The 23,167-nt window shown below is 46.0% G+C and overlaps 1 protein-coding gene across 6 annotated transcripts in view; it reads left to right on the top strand.

Annotated features, from left to right (window-relative positions):
• The window catches only part of Mapkapk3 (MAPK activated protein kinase 3), a 29,467-nt gene extending 24,175 nt beyond the window's left edge, over window positions 1-5,292 (top strand). For all 6 annotated transcript variants that reach the window (XM_048794462.1, XM_048794460.1, XM_015487120.2 and 3 more), the window contains 6 exons: window positions 379-502; window positions 1,813-1,888; window positions 2,237-2,361; window positions 2,815-2,900; window positions 3,187-3,267; window positions 3,920-5,292. In XM_048794462.1, the coding sequence (XP_048650419.1) occupies window positions 379-502; window positions 1,813-1,888; window positions 2,237-2,361; window positions 2,815-2,900; window positions 3,187-3,267; window positions 3,920-4,072 (645 nt within the window). In that variant the 3' untranslated portion in view covers window positions 4,073-5,292. The remainder of the gene's footprint in view (window positions 1-378; window positions 503-1,812; window positions 1,889-2,236; window positions 2,362-2,814; window positions 2,901-3,186; window positions 3,268-3,919) is intronic.
• Window positions 5,293-23,167: the final 17,875 nt, after the last annotated feature.

The following is a 23,167-nucleotide window of genomic DNA, read 5'->3' as shown; positions in this document are numbered from 1 at the left end:
CTGGGTGTGGGACATGTGCTTGGCAACACTGGCTTACCAGCAGTCTGCCTTTTCTTACACCCCGATTATGGCAATTCATGGTAACCTCAACAATTCAGGGTCCGAAGTTCCTGCCCCTAGGCTATGGCACTTGGTCATTCAGTCTTGACTAAGCACCTGCCTCACTCTCCCCTCTATGAACAAAAGTGCACCTCTCAGTCACCTTGACTTTTCTATATGCGGTCCATGTTGTTGATGGCCAATGGCCATGTCTATTCATGAGATGAACCTGATTCCCCCTGTATTGAAATAGAGGGAGGGAGTATGGCTAAAGATCACCTTGGGGCTCTGTCTCTGCCTGGTACCTAACCCCACACACATTTTCTCTTCCTGGCGTAGCCTGAAAACTTGCTCTATACGTCCAAGGAGAAAGATGCTGTGCTTAAGCTCACTGACTTCGGCTTTGCCAAGGAGACCACCCAAAATGCCCTGCAGACACCCTGTTACACTCCGTATTATGTGGGTGAGTCCTTGGGACACGTTCAATATTTCCCTACCCCTACCATACACCGCTGTGATACGTGGCATCCAGTGGGGTATGGAAACAAAAGAGTTAAAGCCTAGCCAGGAGGGAGGGGAAGAACTGTCTGCATGGAGGCGGGTGACGTGGGGGGCCGGAGGCTGCAAAAATATTCTCCCAAACTTCAGCTTCTGCTTTTGAAAATAGATCCAGGAAAATTCTGGCTGTGGACTGTGAGCTGAATGACATCACAGCAGCTCTAAATATATATGTGATAAAAGGCTGCCATCAGCTCGGGACAGAGCCCAACCGTGGTTGTTTTTCTCTGGTTTCTGTCTTCCTGGGTTTCATATTCAGAAAATGGGTAGGCCTTTTCTCCACCATTAGAGGGATACAGGGTACCAGTCACCTGCTTTGTAGGAAAGGGTCCCTTGAATCAGGACCTGGGTGAGTCCTAAGGGTATGCACATACTCATGCTTCCTGGTAAAGCTCTGAGTGGCTCCCAGATCTGGAAAGAACCCAGAATTCTGTAAGTGCCCTTTACCTGAAAGTAGGATGCTAACAAGGGCTCTTTTCCCTCAGGGGATGTCTTCTGGGAGGGCAGCTAAAGGGGCGGGAAGCCCCCTGAGACAACCAAAATGGCAAACCCAGGAGTACTCTATCACTGAGCTAATCCTCAGCCCATTTTATTTTTAATTTTGGGACATTGTCCCTCCAAGTTGCTGGGGTTGGCCTCCAACTTGTGATCCTCCATCTTCAGCTTCCGGAGTAGCTGGGATTACGGGTGTGTACCACCATGCTTGACATTTTTGCATTATTTTAACTTAGAAATCTTCTGGCTTGCTGACCTCATCGCACAAATATGAAGACTGAGGTCCCTTGGGTTGGTAGCCAAGCTGATAGTGTGATACATAGCCCTATCTGTGGGTCCTCCTTGCCTGTGACCTAGGCTGTATATTCAGGGAGACAAGGGACACAGGGCAGCTGGAGGGCTGAGGCTCTCTTGCCTATGGCAGGACTTCACCAAGCTCTGGACTGGCTTTTCCTCTTGCCTTCTCTCACCAAGGTTGAGACTAGCAGAAGAGCCCAAAGGATCTGGGGCTGTCTGAAAGCAGCTATTTTTTTCTGGAAGCTATTTCTCCTCTCCCAACTTCATGTATGTGCTGCCTTCCCAGAAGGTGTCAGACGCCAGTCTGCTCTCCCCACCTCCCAGCCTGGGTACCTACTTCTTACCTTGCCCAGGTTTCAGGCTCCTACCTAGGCCCCAAGATTCTTGGGGCTGAGAACCCTCCTATGTCCTCTGCCCTGGCAGCCCCTGAGGTCCTGGGCCCAGAGAAGTATGACAAGTCGTGTGACATGTGGTCCCTGGGTGTCATCATGTATATCCTGTGAGTACCATCCCCACCCTTGTCTCAACCTCTTGTTCCCACCCCCACCATGTTCCTTCAATACGGCTTTTTTGCTCCCTGCCTTCCATGTCCATAGTGGGGCTCATGTGTGTCACCATCCCTTGAGCAGGCTGTGCTTCCCTTCTGGCATGGGATACAGCTTCTTCAGGTTGACTGAGGATGTCCCCATGCCAAGGGTCAGTGATGTTCCTGGGAGTCCAGAGAGCCAGTATTATTACTATGGTGTTTAGCTGCCTATCTCACCAGTGAGTGGCTTGGGGTAGAGAATGGATCTGTCCTAGCACTGCCCCCTGACTCTTATGCAAAATGACTTCCTCCCTCTCCTAGCTTGTGTGGCTTCCCACCCTTCTACTCCAATACGGGCCAGGCCATCTCTCCAGGGATGAAGAGGAGGATTCGTCTGGGCCAGTATGGCTTCCCCAATCCTGAGTGGTCAGAGGTCTCTGAGGATGGTGAGTGAGCCCCTCTGTCCCACCATGGCCCCCGTGGCCTTCATTCTGGACAAGTGACCTGTGTTTATGGTGTCAAACTGACCTGTGTTTAAATCCTGACTTCTCCACTTCCTAGCTGTGTGACCCTAGGAAAATCACCTAAACTTTTGGAGCCTTAGTTTCTACATCTGCCAAATGGACTGATAACCTACTTACTCAAAACCCCTTCTAACTTCAAGTCTATTTATATACCACAAACATATCTGTGTTGTATTCGTTATCTATTGCTGCTTAACAAATTATCCTGAACATTTAGTGCCTTAAAATAAGAAATAGTTGTTAGTTCATTGTTTTGTGGGTTAGGAAAGTAGGAGCACATGCAGCTGACATGGGGGCCCAACATGTGGGAGGGTCTGTGGGGAGGGGTGGGGAACTATAATCTTATCACTCCCCTCTCTTCCCTGGGCCCCCTAGCCAAGCAGCTGATCCGCCTGCTGCTGAAGACAGACCCCACTGAGAGACTGACCATCACACAGTTCATGAACCATCCTTGGATCAATGTGAGCACTCCCTCTCCTATAGAGGGCAGGGTGTCAAGCTGGAATATGGCAGCCTGGCAGGAGGATGGTAGTTCGGGAGGCCTTGGTGCAGGGCTAGAATGGGCCCTTATACACAGATGTTTGCCACTATCCCATCTGCAACATGGCTTATCCATTGCCCCAGTCAGGGTCCTTTACCTCTCTGAGCCTTGGTTTCCCCATCTGAGATTGGGAAGGGGGTAAAAGGGGGCAGCCAGTACTGTTCCACATGCCCTTAGGCTCTAATCCATGGATTTGGGACTTCTAGCAATCAATGGTGGTGCCACAGACCCCACTCCACACAGCCCGAGTGTTGCAGGAGGACAAAGACCACTGGGATGAAGTCAAGGTGGGTAGATTCTGTCTCAGTCTTCCTGAAGTTTCTATGGTGATAGCTCCCTAGAGTCAGTGCTTGGCTCTTTCCCCATGCCTAGAGCACAGGAGAACGCTTGGCACTCCACATTTTGGACTGCATTATTCCATTCAGGGTAGTGCTCCTGGCTTACTCCCTTTATGAAGGGGAACTTTGAACAAATGGCTCAGTGAAAGGATTTTGAGTTCAAGTCTTGGTTATAACCTCTATTATGACCTCTGACATTTGGGAGGGTGGTCACCCTTGTTTTAGACTTAGCAGAGGCCAGGTTTGATCATATGGGATAGTAGTCAGAGCCCTGGGACACCATGGCACAATCTCTAGGCCCCAGTGTCCTGGGTACCAAGTGAGATGGTATTCTCTACAGGCCTTGTGGTTCTGAACAAGTGGCAAGGGCACACTTCTCTGTCCTACTTACTCTTGATGTGGTCCAAGGATGTCACTACTTTTCTGTGCCCTAGTAGATAAGCTCAGTGTCCATGACAAAGGACTATAAGTAGGATTATGTGGGTGCTGGGGCAGCATAGTCTGTCATTGAAGTTGTTAAGGAGCTGCCCAGATAGGAGGGTGATGGCTCTTAAGGTCAGTATATTCTGTACTTTTTATCCTTCATGCTGTCTGTTCTCAGGAGGAGATGACCAGTGCCCTGGCCACCATGCGGGTGGACTATGATCAGGTGAAGATCAAGGACCTGAAGACTTCTAACAACCGGCTCCTCAACAAGCGGAGAAAAAAGCAGGCAGGCAGCACCTCGACGTCACAGGGCTGCAACAACCAGTAGTAGCTCATGGGTCTTTGGAGGAGTTAGGCTTCTCAGCCCGGGTGACAGACTACATCTGAGGCTCTGGCCATGAGGGCCCAGGGTCAATCTTTTAACAAAAGGATTATTTTGTCATTTTAATTTGTTACTTAGAACTTCAGGATGGAGGACCCTGACCCAAAACCTCCTTCAGAGCAGCCCCAGATCAGGCTCAGGCCCTAGAAAAGGCCAGGGCCTAGAGGATAGGGAGTCACTTGCTGCACCTTTGGCCAGCATTGCCTGAGTGAGGCTGTATCTCTGTCCCACCCGAGGCATGGCTTTAGCCTTCTAGGTCACTGGGAGTTGTGGCTGGACTTCCTTTCTTCCTTGGAGACACCCATGTAGGATAGACAGATGGGCTTGGCCTTGAGAAAGGCATCTGGCTATTGGTTGTCATGGTGACCAGGGACAGTGTTACTGTCTGTAATTGCTGAGTAAATGAGCAAGGGAGGAAGAAGAAACAATTGAGGGCCTACCTTTGCCTTCTTGGGGAGACTGGTCTCTTGCTCTCTAGCTGACCCTCTCAGGCTGCCCCTTCTTTGATCTCCCTGAAGCTGCTGGGCCCAGCCTGCTGTCTCCCTGGATGGTGCAGCCCTGCCTTGCTGCAGTTCAATACTGGATGGCACTCAGAGCTCTCTCCACAAGGAGTTCTTGGGCCTAGCCATCCTGTCACTACCCACTACACAAAGGTTGATTTCTCATCTCAACTGAAGGTAGGGGGTATCTTTAATCCTTTTCAATTTTGGAAAATGTCACTGTGACAAAAGCCGCCTATCCTCACCTGCTTACCAGATCCCAGGTAGGACAGCCCCTCTCTGTTGATGCCAGGGGTTACCTTTTGTTGTATTCTTATGAGACAGGATGGTTGGCTCCCATTAACCAGGGGTCTCTTTCTGACTCTAGATCAGACCCGAGGTGGTAGAAGGCTGCTGAGCCATGCTCAGAAGGTGTGGTCCTGGCTTCAGCCTGAGTTGGAGCAGAGAGCCCTCCTGGCTGATCCAGGCTTACCCTGTCCCACCCTGCCAAGTATAGCCTCAAGGTGCTGAGTGCTTGATATGGGGACTGACAAGTGCCTGACACCCAGCCTAGTTCCTGATTCCTGGCCCCTCTCTCACTGGCTGGGAATCTCTAGACTATGTCACATAGAACAATGCTGCTGGGTTTTACATCCACATATTAATAAACACTGTTTTGACATTTTCTCCCGGTTCCTAGGTTTTTCTTTGTCTACATGGGTGGAAAGAAGTGACCAAAGGTCTGTTGCTTAGCCCTACTAGTGATTTCACTTCAGCTGGAGAGGGTGCCTCTGGCCTGGTAAACATGCCAGGCTGACTCTTAGAGACACTGCAGCTTCACTAGGCGTGGGAAGGTCAGAGGGGCTGAGGGATGGCAGCTGACACATGCCCCCAGCTCTGTGCCGCCCCTGTGCACTGTGTGTGTGACACCCACCCCCGTCCCTGCATGTGCCAGCGTCTGCCCACAGTGGCCACCCCCAGCTGTGTGCCAGTCTGCTGAAGGGCGGGCAGAGTGCCTGCTGTAGCGCTGAGCTATTTTCAGAAGCTGCCAGATTTCATTTGGCAGCAAGAATATCAGAGAGGGGAGGGGACAGGATGCTGGAAGACTGTCTTTTCACTACTGCAGGAAGAGAGAACCCTCACCCCTCAGGAGCCCTTGCGGGCAGCCTCAAGGGGGCCCTTACTGTGGCATTTCTCCCCCAGCTTCAATCTTGAAACCTCCAAGTTTTCCAAGAGCTCATCTGGCTCAGGCAGCACTCCCTCCTCCGCCCTCACTTCCCTCAGGGCTTGGAGGAGGGCACAGAGATGTTAGAAGGCAGGGCATAGGCAAGCGCTCCAGAGATGTTTTGCTATTTCCCAGCCTGGTGACCTTGGACAAGTCCCTCAGCTTTTCTGGCCTCCATTTCCTCAACTATGTACTGGAAAGGAGATTGCCCACCTCGGGATGTCGTCTGGGGGATTTGGGCAGATGATAGGTGTGAAGTACTTAGTGGGTACCTGATAAGTGGCTTATACCCAAACCCCATTAGCTACCCCAGTAACCTTACCATCAGGAAGGAGAGAAGTAAGTACCTAGTATCTGAGAGAAAAGGCAGTCCTGCCTCAAATCTACCCCTAGGACTTTCCATCCAGAAAATCAGGCCTCTACTCATGGACCTTTATCTCTGAGCTTCAAAGGAGGGTGGCCAGATGAATTATTTGAGGGTCCCCGTGGAAGTGGTTCAGGCCAACCTTCCTAGCATACCCTTTAAGTCTGGCAAAATGCTGGCCAGATGCAAAGTTATATATATAGTCCATCTAGTGACAGAGCTGCAGAGGTGCAGATGGACTCTCTCATCCGGCTCCTGAGCACCCACTGTGCCTGGGACTTGTGCTGGGTACAAAGAAAGCAGCTATGGAACCTGCAGACAAGGTTCTTACCTCAAGGAGTTTATATTCATGATGGAGACAGATAAAACATACAGATATGTATCAGATTATGGCCGTGATATAGTCTATGAAGGAAGGACATGGCTCACAGAGAAAGGGTGTCATGGGACAATCTAAGTCAAAAGAGAATTGAAGCACCTCAGAGACCAGGGCATGTGCTGATAGGCTACAGAATTGGATGTAGAATACCTGAGACCAGGGTCTCAGGGACAGAGAGACTATGCTCTAGGGTTCTATTGGCCCCTCTACTCGGCCAGTCTGTGCTTCTTCCAGGGGCTGGCCTTGAGCCTCCCATGCACTAGTCTTCTCCACAGGCAAGAACACATCTGTAGAAGTCTCACAGGGTCTCTCATCTGCTCAGGTGTCCACATGCCAGTCCTGGGGAAGGATTCTTATTGATTAGACTTAGCTTGTTGCTATTGCGGGGAAGGGACCATGTCCCTTCCTCTGTTGTAGAGGTAGTCAGCAGGGGAGAAGATAGAAGGATTGCCCCCTTATATTCCATGTCTTCGGGATCACTTCCAAGAGCCCATGAGGATTGTGACCCAGGGACAAACCCAGCCCAAAGCCTACCCCCCTCATCTCTGGCATTAGATGCAGTTCTCACAAGCCTAGACTTGGAGGTTGGATGCCCTGCCAAGTCACACTCAGTATAACATCTCTGAAATGGGAACAAATCTTCTGATAATCAGCCAGTATCAGGTGAGCTAAACCCAGGTAGCCACACATTCACATCAGCTAATCCAGACATACAGGCATTTGCACACGCTCCATAGTGGCTTTGCAGGGAGGTTTCACTTAAGGATTACACACAAACATACACACACACACACACACACACACGAGAAAGAGGGAAGAAGAGAGCGAGAGTGAGAAGGAGGGGTGGGGTAGAGAGAAGAGAGAGAGAGAGAGAGAGAGAGAAAGATCACCCCTGATTCTGTCCTGGGAACCTGGTCCTGGCTGGCCTCCAGCAGCCTGGCTCATTGCTATTCTATACCATCCCTTCTCCAGCCTCGCCCTCATTTCAGCCCCTCCACTGCAGCATCAGAATTGAGACTCAAAATGCAGCCTGCTGCAGTCTCTATAGGGGTCTCTGTTTTCAGGCCTGCATAAAACTGTCTCTCCTGCAGGCCTGGGGAAGGAGTGGTACATCAGACCCTGTGTGCCTATCTCCACACCTGGTTGCCTTAGGCTGAGCCTCCTCATCCCTACGGGTTCCTCGCAGCAGCTCTCAAGTCTAATGGGGTAAAAATCTTCCTTTTGTCCCATTGGGCAGCCACCACTTGGTATCAAGATCAGCATACAGGAAGCCTATCTCCTGTCCTATAGAGTAGGGTCAATAAGAGCCAGGAGACCTGAGCTTTGGTTTACCTGAGACCTTGGTCAAGTCTGTTTTCATCTTTGAAGTTTCCCATCAATAAGATAAGGTAATGATTAAAGAGTATCAGATTTTCCCAGCATTCTTGGCAGACATGTTACCACTGGCTGATGAATTGTGAAGAATATTCTGAGGTCTCAGACAGTCCATGTACTTTATTAGGCCCCAAGTTTTTTTACCTGTTAAATGGGAGTACCCCTCACAAGGGTAGGGCAAGGGTGTGACGGAGAAGGGGATGTGGCGGCCAAACCCAAAGGCTTTGATCACCAGAATCTGCTAGGTGATGTGTCCAGCTAACTAGCACTCTACCAGTTTTACCCTCTCTGTTTTTCCTGACCAGGAGAAAGTGACTCAAGGGGACTAGCTTCTTGGGGCTCAGAGGATCTGGTGGCAAGCAAGACAGGTTAATTGGGGTGTGGGGCCACCTGCTGGTCACTGGGATAAGCATTCAGTGGACACCTACTATGTGCCAGAGCCTGAAAGAGAACCCGTGGAACAGACTACAATAACATAACGAAGAGCTGCTGTTTACCGAGTGACTTCCATCTGCCTACTGTGCTGGGGGTTTATATGGATCTTCTCACTTAAGCCCCATCTTACAGACAGAGAAACTGAGCCCCAAGCTCTTAGCCATAGCCCTCTGCCCCAAAGGAGGCTGGAGGAAGGAAATGCTACTCTTGGCTGGGGACAATCACAGAAGACTTCCCAGATGTGGTGACAATGTGAACTCAAAAAGCAAGGCAGGGGCTGGGGATGTGGCTCAAGCGGTAGCGCACTCGCCTGGCATGCGTGCGGCCCGGGTTCGATCCTCAGCACCACATACAAACAAAGATGTTGTGTCCGCCGATAACTAAAAAATAAATATTAAAATTCTCTCTCTCTCTCTCTCTCTCTCTCTCTGTCTCTTTAAAAAAAAAGCAAGGCAGATTTGAATAGACAAGATTTAGGGAAAGGGCATTAGAGCTGACAGGTGCAGGGTGAGGCAAAGTGTTTGTGTGAAGAACAGAGAATAAGTCCAACAGGTGAGAGGCAACCATGGCAAGGGGCTCTCTTATTTCCTCACCCCCCTCCTGTGAGGAACCAGAGAGGGGCACTCAGAGTGAGACGTGGGCACCTGGTGGCATCTTCTTGCTCTTAGAGCCCCCAGGCCACTGTCATGTGTGGCACATTCTCCACTCCCCATATCTACTTCTGCCTCCACAGAGATACACCCAGATTTGATGCCAGTTTGTCAAACAATCCATCCACCTCCTCTCGCTGCTCTGCCATTTCCAGTTAGTTTTGGAGTTGGCTGTCAGATTTGGGGCCAGGTCTTTTCATGTTGGACTGTCTGAACCCCCAGGATATGAAGATATACCCACCAACAGAGCTATTTTATGTACTGGAATTTCTCTTGAGATTGAAATTAAACAAGAGTTTTTGTGATTAAAAATGCTTATGGTTGGGCTGGGGATGTGGCTCAAGTGGTAGCGCACTCGCCTAGCATGCGAGAGGTACTGGGTTCACTTCTCAGCATCACAGAAAAATAAAATAAAGACATTGTGTCCACCTAAAACTAAAAAGTGAATATTTTTAAAAAATGATTATGGATCACTGAACTATAGACATTAGCAAAATATATCTCCAATCCAGCAGGGCAGGCATTATGACCCCCAGGTAACATATGAGAAACCAAGGCTGAGACTGGCTAAGGTCCTTAGCTGGGGAGGATAGGAGGCAGGGCTCTGACATGGAAAAATGGCTTCCAGGTTGTCCTTTCTCCCATTCCCCCTACCCTCAGAGAGTCCAGATTCTGTGGGGGATAGGCAGAGAACAATTGCCTACACTGTCTGGTGGACTACAAACAGAGACTGGCAAGGGGAACAGAGATGAATTGGGGGGGCATGACTTGCATTCCACTTTCTGGTGGGGAATTCATTTTGGTCAGAGAATATTAGGATAAAGGAAAGATAATGGAGATGAGGAAATAGCAGGGGAGGTATTGCGGAGCCTGCCCTTATCCTGCAAAATTGGCCCTTGATGCAGGGGCTTTGGGTGTGGACAAAGCAGATTATGCCCCCATTTCCACTCCTCATGGCCTTGCTCTATGTCCACAGCAAATCGGGAAGCCATCAATTCTCATACCCGGCACAGAGATTTTCAGTGTAGGAATGAAGCAGGCCTCTCAGCCACCTCCTGAAGCAGACTCCTAGTGTGGGGATCTACCTCAACTCAGCCTTCCTTTCAGGTGATGGGACCTTGACTCCTGGGTCATATCTCCTCGACTTGGCTAATGGAACTGGATGGGAAGTTCTTAGAACCCACTGAGAAAGGTCAGGTGAGGGCCTGAACTATTCTGTTACGGGCCTGGCCTGCTGCTGTCACACCTCACAACTCAGGTTTGAACATTTCTTGTGTGCCAGGCATATCTCACACTTATCTTCCTTTACATTTATGTTTGTCCAGTTGCCCTCCAAGGAGAAATTTATGCCCATCTTACAGATGAAGTCATTGGAGCTTGAGTGGCACCAGGAAAAAGCACCCATTTTTCTATGAGTGATATTCAACAGGTTCAGGGTCTAAACCCAGGACCATGGGGCTCCACAGTCCCTTCCTAAGAAAGCTGACCCTTCCCAGAGTTCTACTGTCATTTGATCTCTCCCCTGACCTAGTCTAGTTGGAGGTGTCACAAACCTGCCCTTTCCCTTTCCCGATCTTCTATGTCTGTGGCTGCTAAAAAATGACACTTGGGGCTGGGCAGTGCTGCTTGTCTATAATTCCAGCAACTCAGGAGGCTGAGATGGAAGGATTGCAAGTTCAAGGACAGCCTCAGCAACTAAGTCAGACTCTGTCTCAAATTAAAATAAAAAGGTCTGGGGATGTGAGTAAGTGGTAAAGTGCCCCTGGTTTCAATCCCCGGTACTTAAAAAAAAAAAAAAAGAATTGGAGTGAACTTCCATAGCTTCTGGTCCCTGACCCCAGGCAGGGAGTGCCCAGCACCTCTCAAGAAGGTTTAAAGTCAGGGTAATCCCTGCAAATGAGACAGAAGTTAGGCCTTAGTCACACAACCTGAAGTCCCCTCTTTACACTGCTTTGTGACTTTGGACAATCCCCTTAATCACTCTGAGTTCATTTCCTCATTAGAAGAAGTAGACAGCAATGCCTATCTCCTGAACTATGAGACTATGAAAGATAAGGCATGACATTCTGCCCAGCTCCCATTATGTCACAGGTCTCCCAGAATTCACCTCACATAAGAAGTTGTGTGGGACATGATGGTATTCAGGGAAGTGTCGAGTCACAGGTTAAAGCCTCTTAAAAGGAGGTTGATTCCCTGACAGAAGCTGCAGTCAGAGCTCCTTTCTGACAGAGCCACCCACCTGCCTTTAGTCCTGTCTCTCTGTGAAGGTCCCTGCCAGGCCAGGGCCTAGTAGGCTGTACGGTGAGGCTGCTGGGCACACATGAGGCAGAGCAAGCCCCGCCCAGTGGCAGCAAGGCAGGTCCAGAAAACCCCTCCTCACAGAGTCATGAAGGGAACCTGAGACTTTGGGGTACAAGGCTGGGCACTCCATCAGCTGGAGAGGAGATAGATCGGCCCAGAGTGCCTACTGTGGGTAGGCTTCCTTGTGCTGTTGGCTGAGGCAAAGCTAAGCAGATGGGACTCCTTCTCTAATGATGGAACCCACAACTAAGGAATGGGGTGACAGATGGGAACAGAAGGATCAGGAAAGTCTCTAAGTAGAGGACACTCAATTGAGAACAAATGACAAGAAGAAGAAGAGGAAGGGCATTTCAGGCAGAGAAAAGCAAGTCAGAGGCTTCACAGGTCAAAAGTTTTTTTGAGAAGCAAATATTCAGATATGAGCACATTGTACTTGGAGAGAGCTGGGCTATACCAACCTCCTCTGGAGAGAAGTGAGTGTGGGCAGCCTTCTGGGACTCCCGGAAATCAAGGCTTTTGCAGGTGCCTTTTTCTAGGCTCTGCCACTGACCAGAACAGGGTCTTGTCCAGGGTTCATAATAGCTTGCAGATGTGAATCAGTCCTCACCTGGCCCTTGATTCTACAGAGGGAATATAAATTCCTGAAATGGCTTTAACATCTTATCTTTAGCAATAAATTAAACCCACTAAACCATGGATACAAAGCTCGCTGGGGTTGTTAATATCAGCAAAGCCAACACCCGTTGTCTGTTTCCACATCAAGAAGCAATAAGAGGGGCTGGGGATGTGGCTCAAGCGGTAGCGCTTTCGCCTGTCATGCATGCGGCCCGGGTTCGATCCTCAATACCCCACACAAACAAAGATGTTGTGTCCGCCAAAAAAATAAATATTAAAATTCTCTCTCTCTCTTAAAAAAAAAAAAAAAGAAGCAATAAGATATAACTCAACCTCTGAAGATAGGTTCTATAGAGATAGGGCCTGCCCTCTGGGGGTTGATTCCTTTTAGTGAGCTCCAACAACTAGGGTTCAATCTCACTGAAGTTCTGTGAATGCTCCATGGGGTTGGGGTTGAGCAGAAATTCTCAGCAATAGTTACTGATCATAACCTCAGTTAGCAAGCCCCTTCTCCCTCTAACCCATGAGTCAATGCAGGTCTGGGGTCTGAGTAATGATAGGGGACCTCAGGGTGTTCCTTCTGGGACAGCCACCTCTCCTCCCATGTCCATCCTTCAGGGACTGACTCTGGAGTGTTTTCTTCCTTTTGTTACTCTGGAGGTTGTATGGGTTTCCTCACACATGGGAGCTAGCTCTATGGAGTAAGTCCTTTCTAAAGCTGCCTGGAAGAGGTAAAGATGCAGTGAATGGGAGGGGCCTAGGGGAGGAGCAGGAAGTCAGTTTCTGCCTTCTGGAAGGAAGGTAGTCAGAGGTCATTGACTTATCCAATGTCACACAGGTTAGTAGCTAAAGCTGTGAGAAAAAAAAAAAAAAAAACACCTCTTGAAGATAGTCCAAATTTTGGTGACAGGAGAGATTGACATTAGGACTGCAGGGACCTAAAAGAACTTATAGGTTTCCACTTGGGGTTTCTGATTTTTTCACTCCAGAGTCCAATTACCTGGAAGAAAAAAATGTGGCTTTTGTGTTGGTGCACTTTCTGGCTTCCATGTTTTCCCTCCTGGACTGGACAAACCCGGCCTTCCAAGGATGGGAATAAATCTTGGACTAGCAAATCAACCCAAGTGTGGATCAGAAATGGCTTTGAGAAAAACAAATAACCCAATCAATAAATGGGTTAAGGAACTGAACAGACACTTCACAGAAGAAGAAATACAGTTGATCAACAAATATATGAGAAAGTGCTCAACATCTCTAGCAATTAGAGAAATGCAAATCAAACTACTCTAAGATTTTATCTCCTGTCAGAATGGTAATCATCAAGAATACAGGCAACAATAAATGTTGGCTAGGATGTGGTGGAAAAGGTACACTCATACATTGTTGGTGGGACTGCAAATTGGTGCAACCACTATGGAAAATAGTATGGAGATTCCTCAGAAAATTGGGAATGGAACCACCATTTGACCTAGCTATTCTACTCCTTGGTTTATCCCCAAAGGACTTAAAATCAATTTAATATAGTGATGCAGCCACATCAATGTTTATAGCAGTTTCAATTCACAATAGCTAGACTATGGAACCAACTTAAGTGTCCCTCAATAAATGAGTGGATAAAGAAAATGTGGATATTATTCAATGGAATATTACTCAGTGGGATATTACTTTAAAGTTTTAAAGAAGAGTGAAATTATGGCATTTGTCAGTAAACAGTTGGAGCTGGAAAATATCATGCTAAACGAAATAAGCCAATTCCACAAACCAAAGGCTGAATATTTTCTCCAATATGCGGATGCTAATTCACAATAAGGTGGGGGGGCACTCGGGAAGGATAGCGTTACCTTAGATTAGGAAGAGGGAAGTGATGGGAGGGAAGAGGAGGGGATGTGGGGATGGGAAAAATAGTAGAATGAAACAAACATTATTATAGTATTTATATATGTGACTACATGACCAATATGATTCCTGCAACATGTACACTCAAAAAAATGAGAAGTTATATCCCATCTATGTATGATACATCAAAGTGCATAAATGCATTCTACAGTCAGGTCTAACTGATTAAAACAAATAAAAAATTACAAAAAAATGACTTTGAGAGCTGTAAAGGGGAGGAAGTTCTAGACAGAATCTGAGAAGGTCAGAGCTGAGAAGTGCCTTGTTACATTTAATTCTGGCTTTATAAATAAGAAAACTGAAGCTCACAAGTCAGCCTCTCAGCCTTGACGACTCCTTCCTCCACATGCAGCCTCCTTGGTCATTGGTCTGACTACCCTGCCTTCCCTGGCCTCAGAGTTCCCTCTCAGGTCCTTCTGGCTTTCACTTTCTTCTGTAGAGGTGTTTTCCATTTTTGCTGATTTCTGGCTAGGACTTTATTAGTGACTATGCCTGGAGCCCTGACAGCTCTTAATTAGGCTTCCTTGGGTCTTCCTTTCCAGATAGCTTTGAGTGAGGAGAGCATGATTGTTTGGCATTGGGGTTTAGGGGTTCTGTCTGTGACCAGAGGGAAGGGCAGATGTGTGGGGAGACTGGGTGTGCTGGGTTACTGGAACACAGAGAGCTTGGAGGCCTGAGAAGCGGTCTTTCAGACCCCATCCCTGATCTGGTCCCAGGGATTGATTGAATCTGGTTCTGGGCCGGTTGCTGCTTTTCTCCCTGCCACTCTCAGGACTGGTACTGCCCAAAGGCTGGACATACATGAGGGACTTTCTGACTGCACCCTATAGCTGTGGAAACATTGGAAGCCATGACCTGAATTGGGGTTCTCACTCCCTGGCTAGAGATGTGGGCACTCCTGGTTTTCTGCACCCCAAAATCAGGGCTATTAGACATCCTTAGAGGAGAGTGGCAGCTTTGCTTGTCCTTAGGACTTGTGGGTTTGGAAGGAAGATGGAACTTTAGAAAGGTCTGAGAAGAGAGGATAAGACACAGCTCCGGCAAGGGTCTTGCATCTTGGGGTGGATCTAGATTTGGGTGAAGAAATAAATGCTAGGCTGAGTATGTAAACTGCTCTGAGACAACAGAGAGCCATTAGAGACCCTTGCACTAGAACTGAGGTGATATGTTAAGAGTGTAGTTTGGGACAGCTTTACCTGGGGTTGGCAATGTTGGAGCAGGAGTGGAGGAACTTACCTGCCATCTCTTCTGGCCTCAGGGCAGGCATCTCTCTCCAAAGGTGACTGAAGACTGTAGCTGGATTCTGAAGGACAACCTAGGACAATTCCCATGTAAGCCATCAATGTCCCTTGGCTCATGTTCACCCTTGATTAGAGTCTCCCTTGGTAAGCCTTCCTGGGATATTTCAAAACTAGCTCTAGGTGTGTTTTTCAGGCAAGCCTAGACATTTTCATGCTGCCAGCCTTCTGGATGCTCCTGAGCTAGAACTTCTTGTCCAATGTAAAGAGGGAAGAAATCTCATATTATTGACAGTTGGATACAGAAATTATTCATTCATATAGCCCAGGCAGCAGTTCTAAGAGGCAGGTGCTACCCTTCTCAGCCTTTTCATATCTAACAAACCCTGGTAAACCAAATCTGTTCAGGCAGCCTCCGTAGTCCCTCTTGGTTCCTTGATTCCAAGGTTTCCTTGGCCCTGGACCTCATTAGAACCTCCCTGAAGTCTCCACCTGGGAAATCTGCTTCAGCTTGGAGGGTGCTTGCATTTAATACAAAATCTGGGTGATGTTGCTCCACAACTGGGATTGGGGACCTTGGGCCCAGGTGCTACCTATAGTGGTCTCTCTCTGGCCAATTTTGTCAGTGTCACGAGCTACCTTGAAGAGTCATCATTCAAGAAGCCCTTGGGATTCCCTTTGCGTCTAAACAAAAGCACAAAAACATAGGTTATAACCTGAAAGTGCATGGAGAGAAGAGAAAACTTTCTCCACTTTTTTCTCCCCTAAAGTATCTTTCACAGCTTCCAGACTTGTCTCTGTAGAGTGCCACTGTCCTAGGTCTGCCACTGCCCACTCCAGGTTCAGCCCTCCCAAGACTGTGGCTGCTGTTCTCCACTGGTGTCAAGAAGGGATTTTTTTTTAATATTTATTTTTTAATTTTCAGCGGACACAACATCTTTGTTTGTATGTGGTGCTGAGGATCGAACCCTGGCCGCACGCATGCCAGGCGAGCGCGCTACCGCTTGAGCCACATCCCCAGCCCGGGATTTTTTTTTTTATGTCGGTAAGGTCTGGAGCTCTGGGGCTGGCTGCTGTATGTGATTTTTGTCAAGCTTCTTCCATTCTTTGGAATCTCAATTTCCTTATTTTTTAAAATGATCACAATGATGCTCACAGGGTTCTTGGGAAGATTCAATATAAGAACATGTAAAAAAAAAAAAAAACAGAGTCTGGGGTGAGTTTGAAGTCCAGAAGTAAATTACTCTAGGATGGAGGAAATGGGATACCCAGACCTGCTCTACAGGTTGGGGAGAGGAAAATGAGCTGCAGGGTAGTTAGCATCTGATATGATAGGAGGGCTAGGGCATTTAGGAGTCCAAAGCCTCTGTCCCCTGCCAAGTTCCCTGTTGTGCAGACACTGAGGATAGTCTGCTGTTTACCTGGAAAAATTTACAACAGTCAAAAGTTTTGAGGTTCAGGGATCCAGGATGCATTTTAGGAGGCCCGTGGCCATCCTGAAGGAAGGAGAGAATATATGAAGTCCTCTTCTCCAAAGGCTACAACTGTGCTCATGAACTTGAGTCACTGCGAAGCCCTTGGGTGTTGGCAGGGAGTAAGTCCCACATCCCCTGCTCCCTGATTGACAGAATAAGAAAACTTAACAAGCAAAAGTTAAATCTTGAGGGCACTCTATGGTTCCAGACTCAAAGTCTTCAGTCCTGTTCCAGCTCTAGCCCCTGGCAATCCTGGCTTATATCACCCAGCATAGATCTACTCTTTCCTGTTCCCAAGGAACAGATTTATGAGCGTGGAAGTCAAGGCCTGGATTGAACCTGATGAATGAATCGGATCAAATACATATTGTACATTCTCAAGTCTGATTTCTTCAACCTCTCTAAGAGGGGGCTATAAAAGCATCCATGTCTTCATTCCCATGAGGAAGAGAATCCTGCTCTTCAGGTTGGTGATGGGCTCTAAGGACACTCCAATGAACATACATTGGCCACTGGTATACTCAAAGCAGTTTCTTTTTTTTTATTGGTTGTTCAAAACATTACAAAGCTCATGACATATCATCTTTCATACATTTGATTCAAGTGGGTTATGAACTCCCATTTTTACCCCAAATACAAATTGCAGAATCACATCTGTTACACATTCACAATTTTTACATAATGCCATATTAGTGACTGTTGTATTCTGCTGCCTTTTCTATCCCCTACTATCCCCCCTCCCCTCCCCTCTCATCTTTCCTCTCTACCTCATCTGCTGTTGTTTAATTCTCTCCCTTGTTCCCCCCCTTTCCCCTCACAACCTCTTATATGTAATTTTGTGTAACATTGAGGGTCTCCTACCATTTCCATATGCTTTCCCTTCTCTCTCCCTTTCTCTGTTTAATGTTAATCTTTTCCTCATGCTCTTCCTCCCTGTTCTGTTCTTAGTTGCTCTCTTTATATCAAAGAAGACATTTGGCATTTGTTTTTTAAGGATTGGCTAGCTTCGCTTAGCATAATCTGTTCTAATGCCATCCATTTCCCTGCAAATTCTATGATTTTCATTTTTTAGTGCTGCATAATACTCCATTGTGTATAGATGCNACTTCCTGCTTAGAATTGCTTTTGCTATTCTGGGTCTTTTGTTTTTCCATATGAATTTCATGATTGTTTTATCTATTTCTACAAGAAATGCCATTGGGATTTTGATTGGCATCGCATTAAACCTGTAGAGAATTTTGGGTAATATCGCCATTTTGATGATGTTAGTTCTGCCTATCCATGAACAGGGTACATTCAAAGCAGTTTCTGAAGTTTGTACTTGAAGTATAATTTACATAAAATGAAATCTTAAGTGTAAGCTTGAAAAATTTTTACCTACCATGTATATTCTGGATATTAGGGCTCTATCTGAAGTGTGAGGGGAAAAATTTGTTCCCAGGATGTAGGCTCTCTATTTACCTCTCTTATTGTTTCTCTTGCTGAGAAAAAACTTTTTAGTTTAAGTAAGCCCCATTTGTTTATTCTTGTTATTAACTCTTGGGCTATGGGCGTCCTATTAAGGAATTTGGAGCCCGACCCCACAGTATGTAGATCATAGCCAACTTTTTCTTCTATCAGACGCAGTGTCTCTGATTTGATATCTAGGTCCTTGATCCATTTTGAGTTAACTTTTGTGCATGGCGAGAGAAAGGGATTCAGTTTCATTTTGTTGCATATGGATTTCCAATTTTCCCAGCACCTTTGTTGAAGATGCTATCCTTCCTCCATTGCATGCTTTTAGCCCCTTTATCAAATATAAGAAAGTTGTACTTTTGTGGATTGGTTTCTGTGTCCTCTATTCTGTACCATTGGTCCACATGCCTGTTTTGGTACCAGTACCATGCTGTTTTTGTTACTATTGCTTTGTAGTACAGTTTGAACTCTGGTATCGCTATACCTCCAGATTCACACTTCCTGCTTAGAATTGCTTTTGCTATTCTGGGTCTTTTGTTTTTCCATATGAATTTCATGATTGTTTTATCTATTTCTACAAGAAATGCCATTGGGATTTTGATTGGCATCGCATTAAACCTGTAGAGAATTTTGGGTAATATCGCCATTTTGATGATGTTAGTTCTGCCTATCCATGAACAGGGTACATTCAAAGCAGTTTCTGAAGTTTGTACTTGAAGTATAATTTACATAAAATGAAATCTTAAGTGTAAGCTTGAAAAATTTTTACCTACCATGTATATTCTTGTAAACCAGTATACTAATCAGGACAGAGAACATTTCTTTTTGTTGTTGTTGTTAAATTTTTTTTTTTAGTTTTTGTTGGACTTTATTTTATTTATTTTTACATGGTGCTGAGGATCGAACCCAGTGCCTCATGCATGCTAGGCGAGCACATTACCACTGAGCCACAACCCCAGCCCCAGGACAGAGAACATTTCTATCCCCATCACTCCTCTTAGACCCCAACAAATACAGATCTGATTTCTATCATCATAGACAATTTTTACCTATTCTAGAAGTTCATATATGCAGAATTTTATAGTATGTAAGTATATAGCTTTTTGTGTTTGACTTCTTTCGGAGATTTATCCATGTTGTATTAGTAGTTCTATGTGTGTGTGTGTGTGTGTATGTATGTATGTATGTGTGTGTGTGTGTGTGTGTGTGTGAGAGAGAGAGAGAGAGAGAGAGAGAGAGAGAGAGAGGGAGAGAGAGAAAGAGAGAGACTTGGATTTAACCCAGGGCCTGTCACATGCTAGGGCAAGCACTCTACCACTGAGTTATATCTCCAGCCCTTTAAAAATAATCTATTTTGAGATAGGGTCTTGATAAATTTCACAGGCTGATCTCAAACTTGTGATCCTCCTGCCTCAGCCTCCTTAGTAGCTGTGCTTACAGGTATGAGAAACCGTGCCTACCTTATTGTTTCTTTCAAATGCTGACTAGTATTCCAGTTTATGAATATACTACAATTTTGGTGGTTATTAAGTATTCTAATTTTTGGCTATTATAAAAAAAGCTGTTACAAACATTTGTGCTCAAATCTCCATGTGGACATATGTTTTTGTTTCAGTGCTGTCCTGGCTCTATCATGAGGGCCTCATTTTGAGAAATCCTCCCTATTCATCACCAGGAGGATAAGCTCCAAAGAGGTTGGGAGGGTGAACTTCAGTGCTGTCCAGCTGCATGTCCTACCTGTGTGTGTTATTCTCCTGATGAAGCTGCACTGTTTTATAAAGTTAAGTTTCAGATCGAAGCAACATATACCCATTGGGAAATTTAGGGAAAAAAAGGGCAACTTCTTGGAGTACTTTACTTTGGTTTGTATCTACATGTGTTTGTTCTTGCATAATCACAGCTACACTGTGAACAGTTTTAAGACTAATTATTTGTCACTGAAAGTTATATAATAGATATTTTCCATGTTGATATATCATTTTCAAGCCTATTCTTTTTTAAAATTCAATTTTATTTATTTATTTTTATGTGGTGCTGAGGATCAAACCCAGGGCCCCGCATGTGCTAGGCAAGCATTTTACCGCTGATCCACCATCCCAGCCCTCAAGCCTATTCTTGATTGCATAAAATTGCATGGGGGCAATGCCCGTGTTCAAACAAATCATCCCCTACTGGTGGTCATTTGGGTAATTTACAATATTTATACACAGAAGCACATTGAATACTTATGTAAATGGAATTTATCTCTGATCCATTATCACAGAATTAAGAGTTTTAAAGTTTCTTTTATTTTTCTCTTCCCCCCTCCTTCTCCTCCTCCTTTTCCTCTTCCACCTCTTCCTCCTTTTGGCACTGGGGCTTGAACCCAGGGGCACTCTACCACTGGGCTACATACCCAGCTCCTGTTCTTTTTATTTTGAGACAAGGTCTTTCTAAGGTGCCCGGGTTGGCCTTGAACTTGAGATCTTCCTGGCTCAGCCTCCTAAATAGCTGGAATTACAGGTGTGTGCCACCACACTTGGCACACATTTTTTAGGTTTCTTGATATCCACTTGTCATATTTCTGGTGGGAGGGACCCATGGGACCCTCCCTACTTAGAGTAGACCCCTTCTCTTACATTCCTAATTGCCTGCACCCTTCATTAGATTTTTTTAAAAAATATGATGGACCAGAGGAGTCTCATTATAGCTTCAATTTGTATTTCTTTGGTGGTTAAATAAGATGCTCATTTTCCCATCTGTTCATGTACTGATTCTATTTCCCCTCATGGGAGGAAGCAGCTCCCATTGAGTGATGCACATTTGTATCTTTCCCAGTGAACTTCATGAATGGCTTACCAGGCCCTGCCAGGGCTGTTTTCATGTTTGGAGGGATCCAAGTTTAAATCTTTGTGTCCTCTCATATCCTCATAACTTCCAGCTGGTCTTCACAGTTGTATTCTTCCTCTGAGGCCTCTGAGGCTATTTCACCTGGAACCTTGAAGAGTCTTTGGGAAATAGAACTTGATCTACTGATTAGTCTTCTCTTTACTGCTCATAATTCTCCATATCCTGACTCCACCCACTTGCCATATTCCCAAGGAAATCTTGGGCTCTGGTTACACTGGTCTTGCCATTACTTCCTGCATAGTTCTGTTTCTTCCTTCTTCTGTGTCTTGGTTCATGAAAACTTTTTCAAGAGTGCCCCCCTTAACTTCTGGGCCATGTCCAATTATTCTCATCCTCTGGGACCTTGCCTCCTTTGTCAAGTCTTCCTGGATTTTTCTAGTCCACTCATCCTCCCCTGCCTCTAAATTTCTGAAGCATTTGCAGTCTCTAAGGGCTTTCTGAAATAAATAGTTCCTTTCTCTCCATCCAACTTCTGAACAAAATAAGACAGAAAAACCTAAATGAGGGCTGGGGATGTGGCTCAAGCGGTAGCATGCTCGCCTCGTATGCGTACGGCGCTGGGTTCAATCCTCAGCACCACATACAAATAAAGATGTTATGTCTGCCAAAAACTAAAAAATAAATATTAAAAAAGTTCTCTCTCTCTCTCTCTTAAAAAAAAAAAAAGAAAAACCTAAATGAAGGCCAATGCCTCACTTCGGTAAGTAGAGACTTGGTGGAGGAATAGCTTAGAGTGAGGTCAAATAGATCCTAGAATTATCCCTTCCTGACTTTCTGCTAGTCTCACATGCTCTAAGTGAGTGAGGCCCCACGTGTCACTGTCAGTGGAGGAACATTGGGAATGAGAAATCTGCTGCCCTCTTACAGACCATACCCCAGGGGAAAATGCTAAATCTTGTCTTGAATTATAAGTTAGTAACTCTGTGGGTTTTGCTGCTTCAGTTATACTTTCAGATCCTTAAGGCCCAAGGTACATATAGCTTCTTATTTTCACAGTGCTTTCAAGTAGGTGAAGAAGACTCACTTAGAAAGACCTTTCTACCCCAATTAAGTCTGAAATACTGGTCTGTTCTGAGGACCTCATTTCTCTATTGATGTTGGCCTAAGTGTGTAGGCAGAACCTATTGAAGCAGGCAGAGATAGATGTAATCATAAATGAATTGGCTCAGGTCTCAGTCAGAAGGACAATGGGCTCTTTCCTGAGAGCAGATTTATATCAGGGTACAGGGGCATGTGGACACTATTATCCTTGCATGGGGATAGAGGACACAGCCAAACAAGAGGTTGGAATGGCACAGATATGCTTTGCTTAACTCACAATTGTGCTAAGAGCCTTCTGAACTGATTGATGAATGAGCAATCATCCAAGGCATAGAGGATGAAATATCTTGGGCTGGATGGAGGAGTCTATGGACAAAGTCAGGTTACAAATCCCTCTGCTCCTCTGGCTGCTGCTTTCTAGAGGAATTTGAGCCCTCACACATTGTGGAGCCCACCTGGTAATGCCTGGATTCCAGAGCTGTGGGTGCACACACATCATTGCACCATGTAGAGTTAGAAAAAGATCTCTCTAAAAATAACCACCGAGGAATATTTAATTTGATAGCAAGACTGTGACTAATCCATGAAACAGAGAGTCTGTGTGACAAGACACAGTACAATAATGGGGAGAAATTCATGTTTGACCTTTAAGCAAGTGCAAAATGAAACAGATCTATGCTTCAGCGGCTGAGGACCTTGTGGCTCTAGGGATTGTGGTTATGAGCAGGAGATTTGATGGTCATGGAGGAGAACTTATAGAATATATAGTTCTTGAGGGTGTTGTACATGGAAGTAGCTCAAGGAAAATCAATACCTTTTGGTGTCAAATAGAAGAAACTGGTGATAAGTGCTGGCTGGTAAGAGGCACATACACACAGCCAGTCCATCTGTGCAAGGATGACCAAACCAGCTTTGAAAGGCTGGCTTGGAGAAGAAGCAGATCCCACAAATGCAAGGAGAGCCAGAATTTCTAGGAACCAATATGAGTAGGTGGGGAGGGGAGTGAGATTTCAATATTTAATGAATATTTACCCTTTGCTAGGATCTGGATTGAGAGTTTTGCAGGTATTATCCTCACAATCATCCTTGATACAGGGACTGTTGAGATTTTGACTTGACAGAAGAAGAAAGTGAATTCAGAGAGGTTGAACGACTTGCCTGGGGTCACCCAGCTTTGAAGTGTTTAGGGCTATATATGAGTTCAGTTCTGATTCCAAAGACTTCA

The sequence above is a fragment of the Marmota marmota genome, unplaced genomic scaffold, assembly GCF_001458135.2.
Source record: "Marmota marmota marmota unplaced genomic scaffold, marMar, whole genome shotgun sequence".
Taxonomy (NCBI): domain Eukaryota; kingdom Metazoa; phylum Chordata; class Mammalia; order Rodentia; family Sciuridae; genus Marmota; species Marmota marmota.
This window is presented reverse-complemented; position numbering and strand designations above follow the sequence as displayed.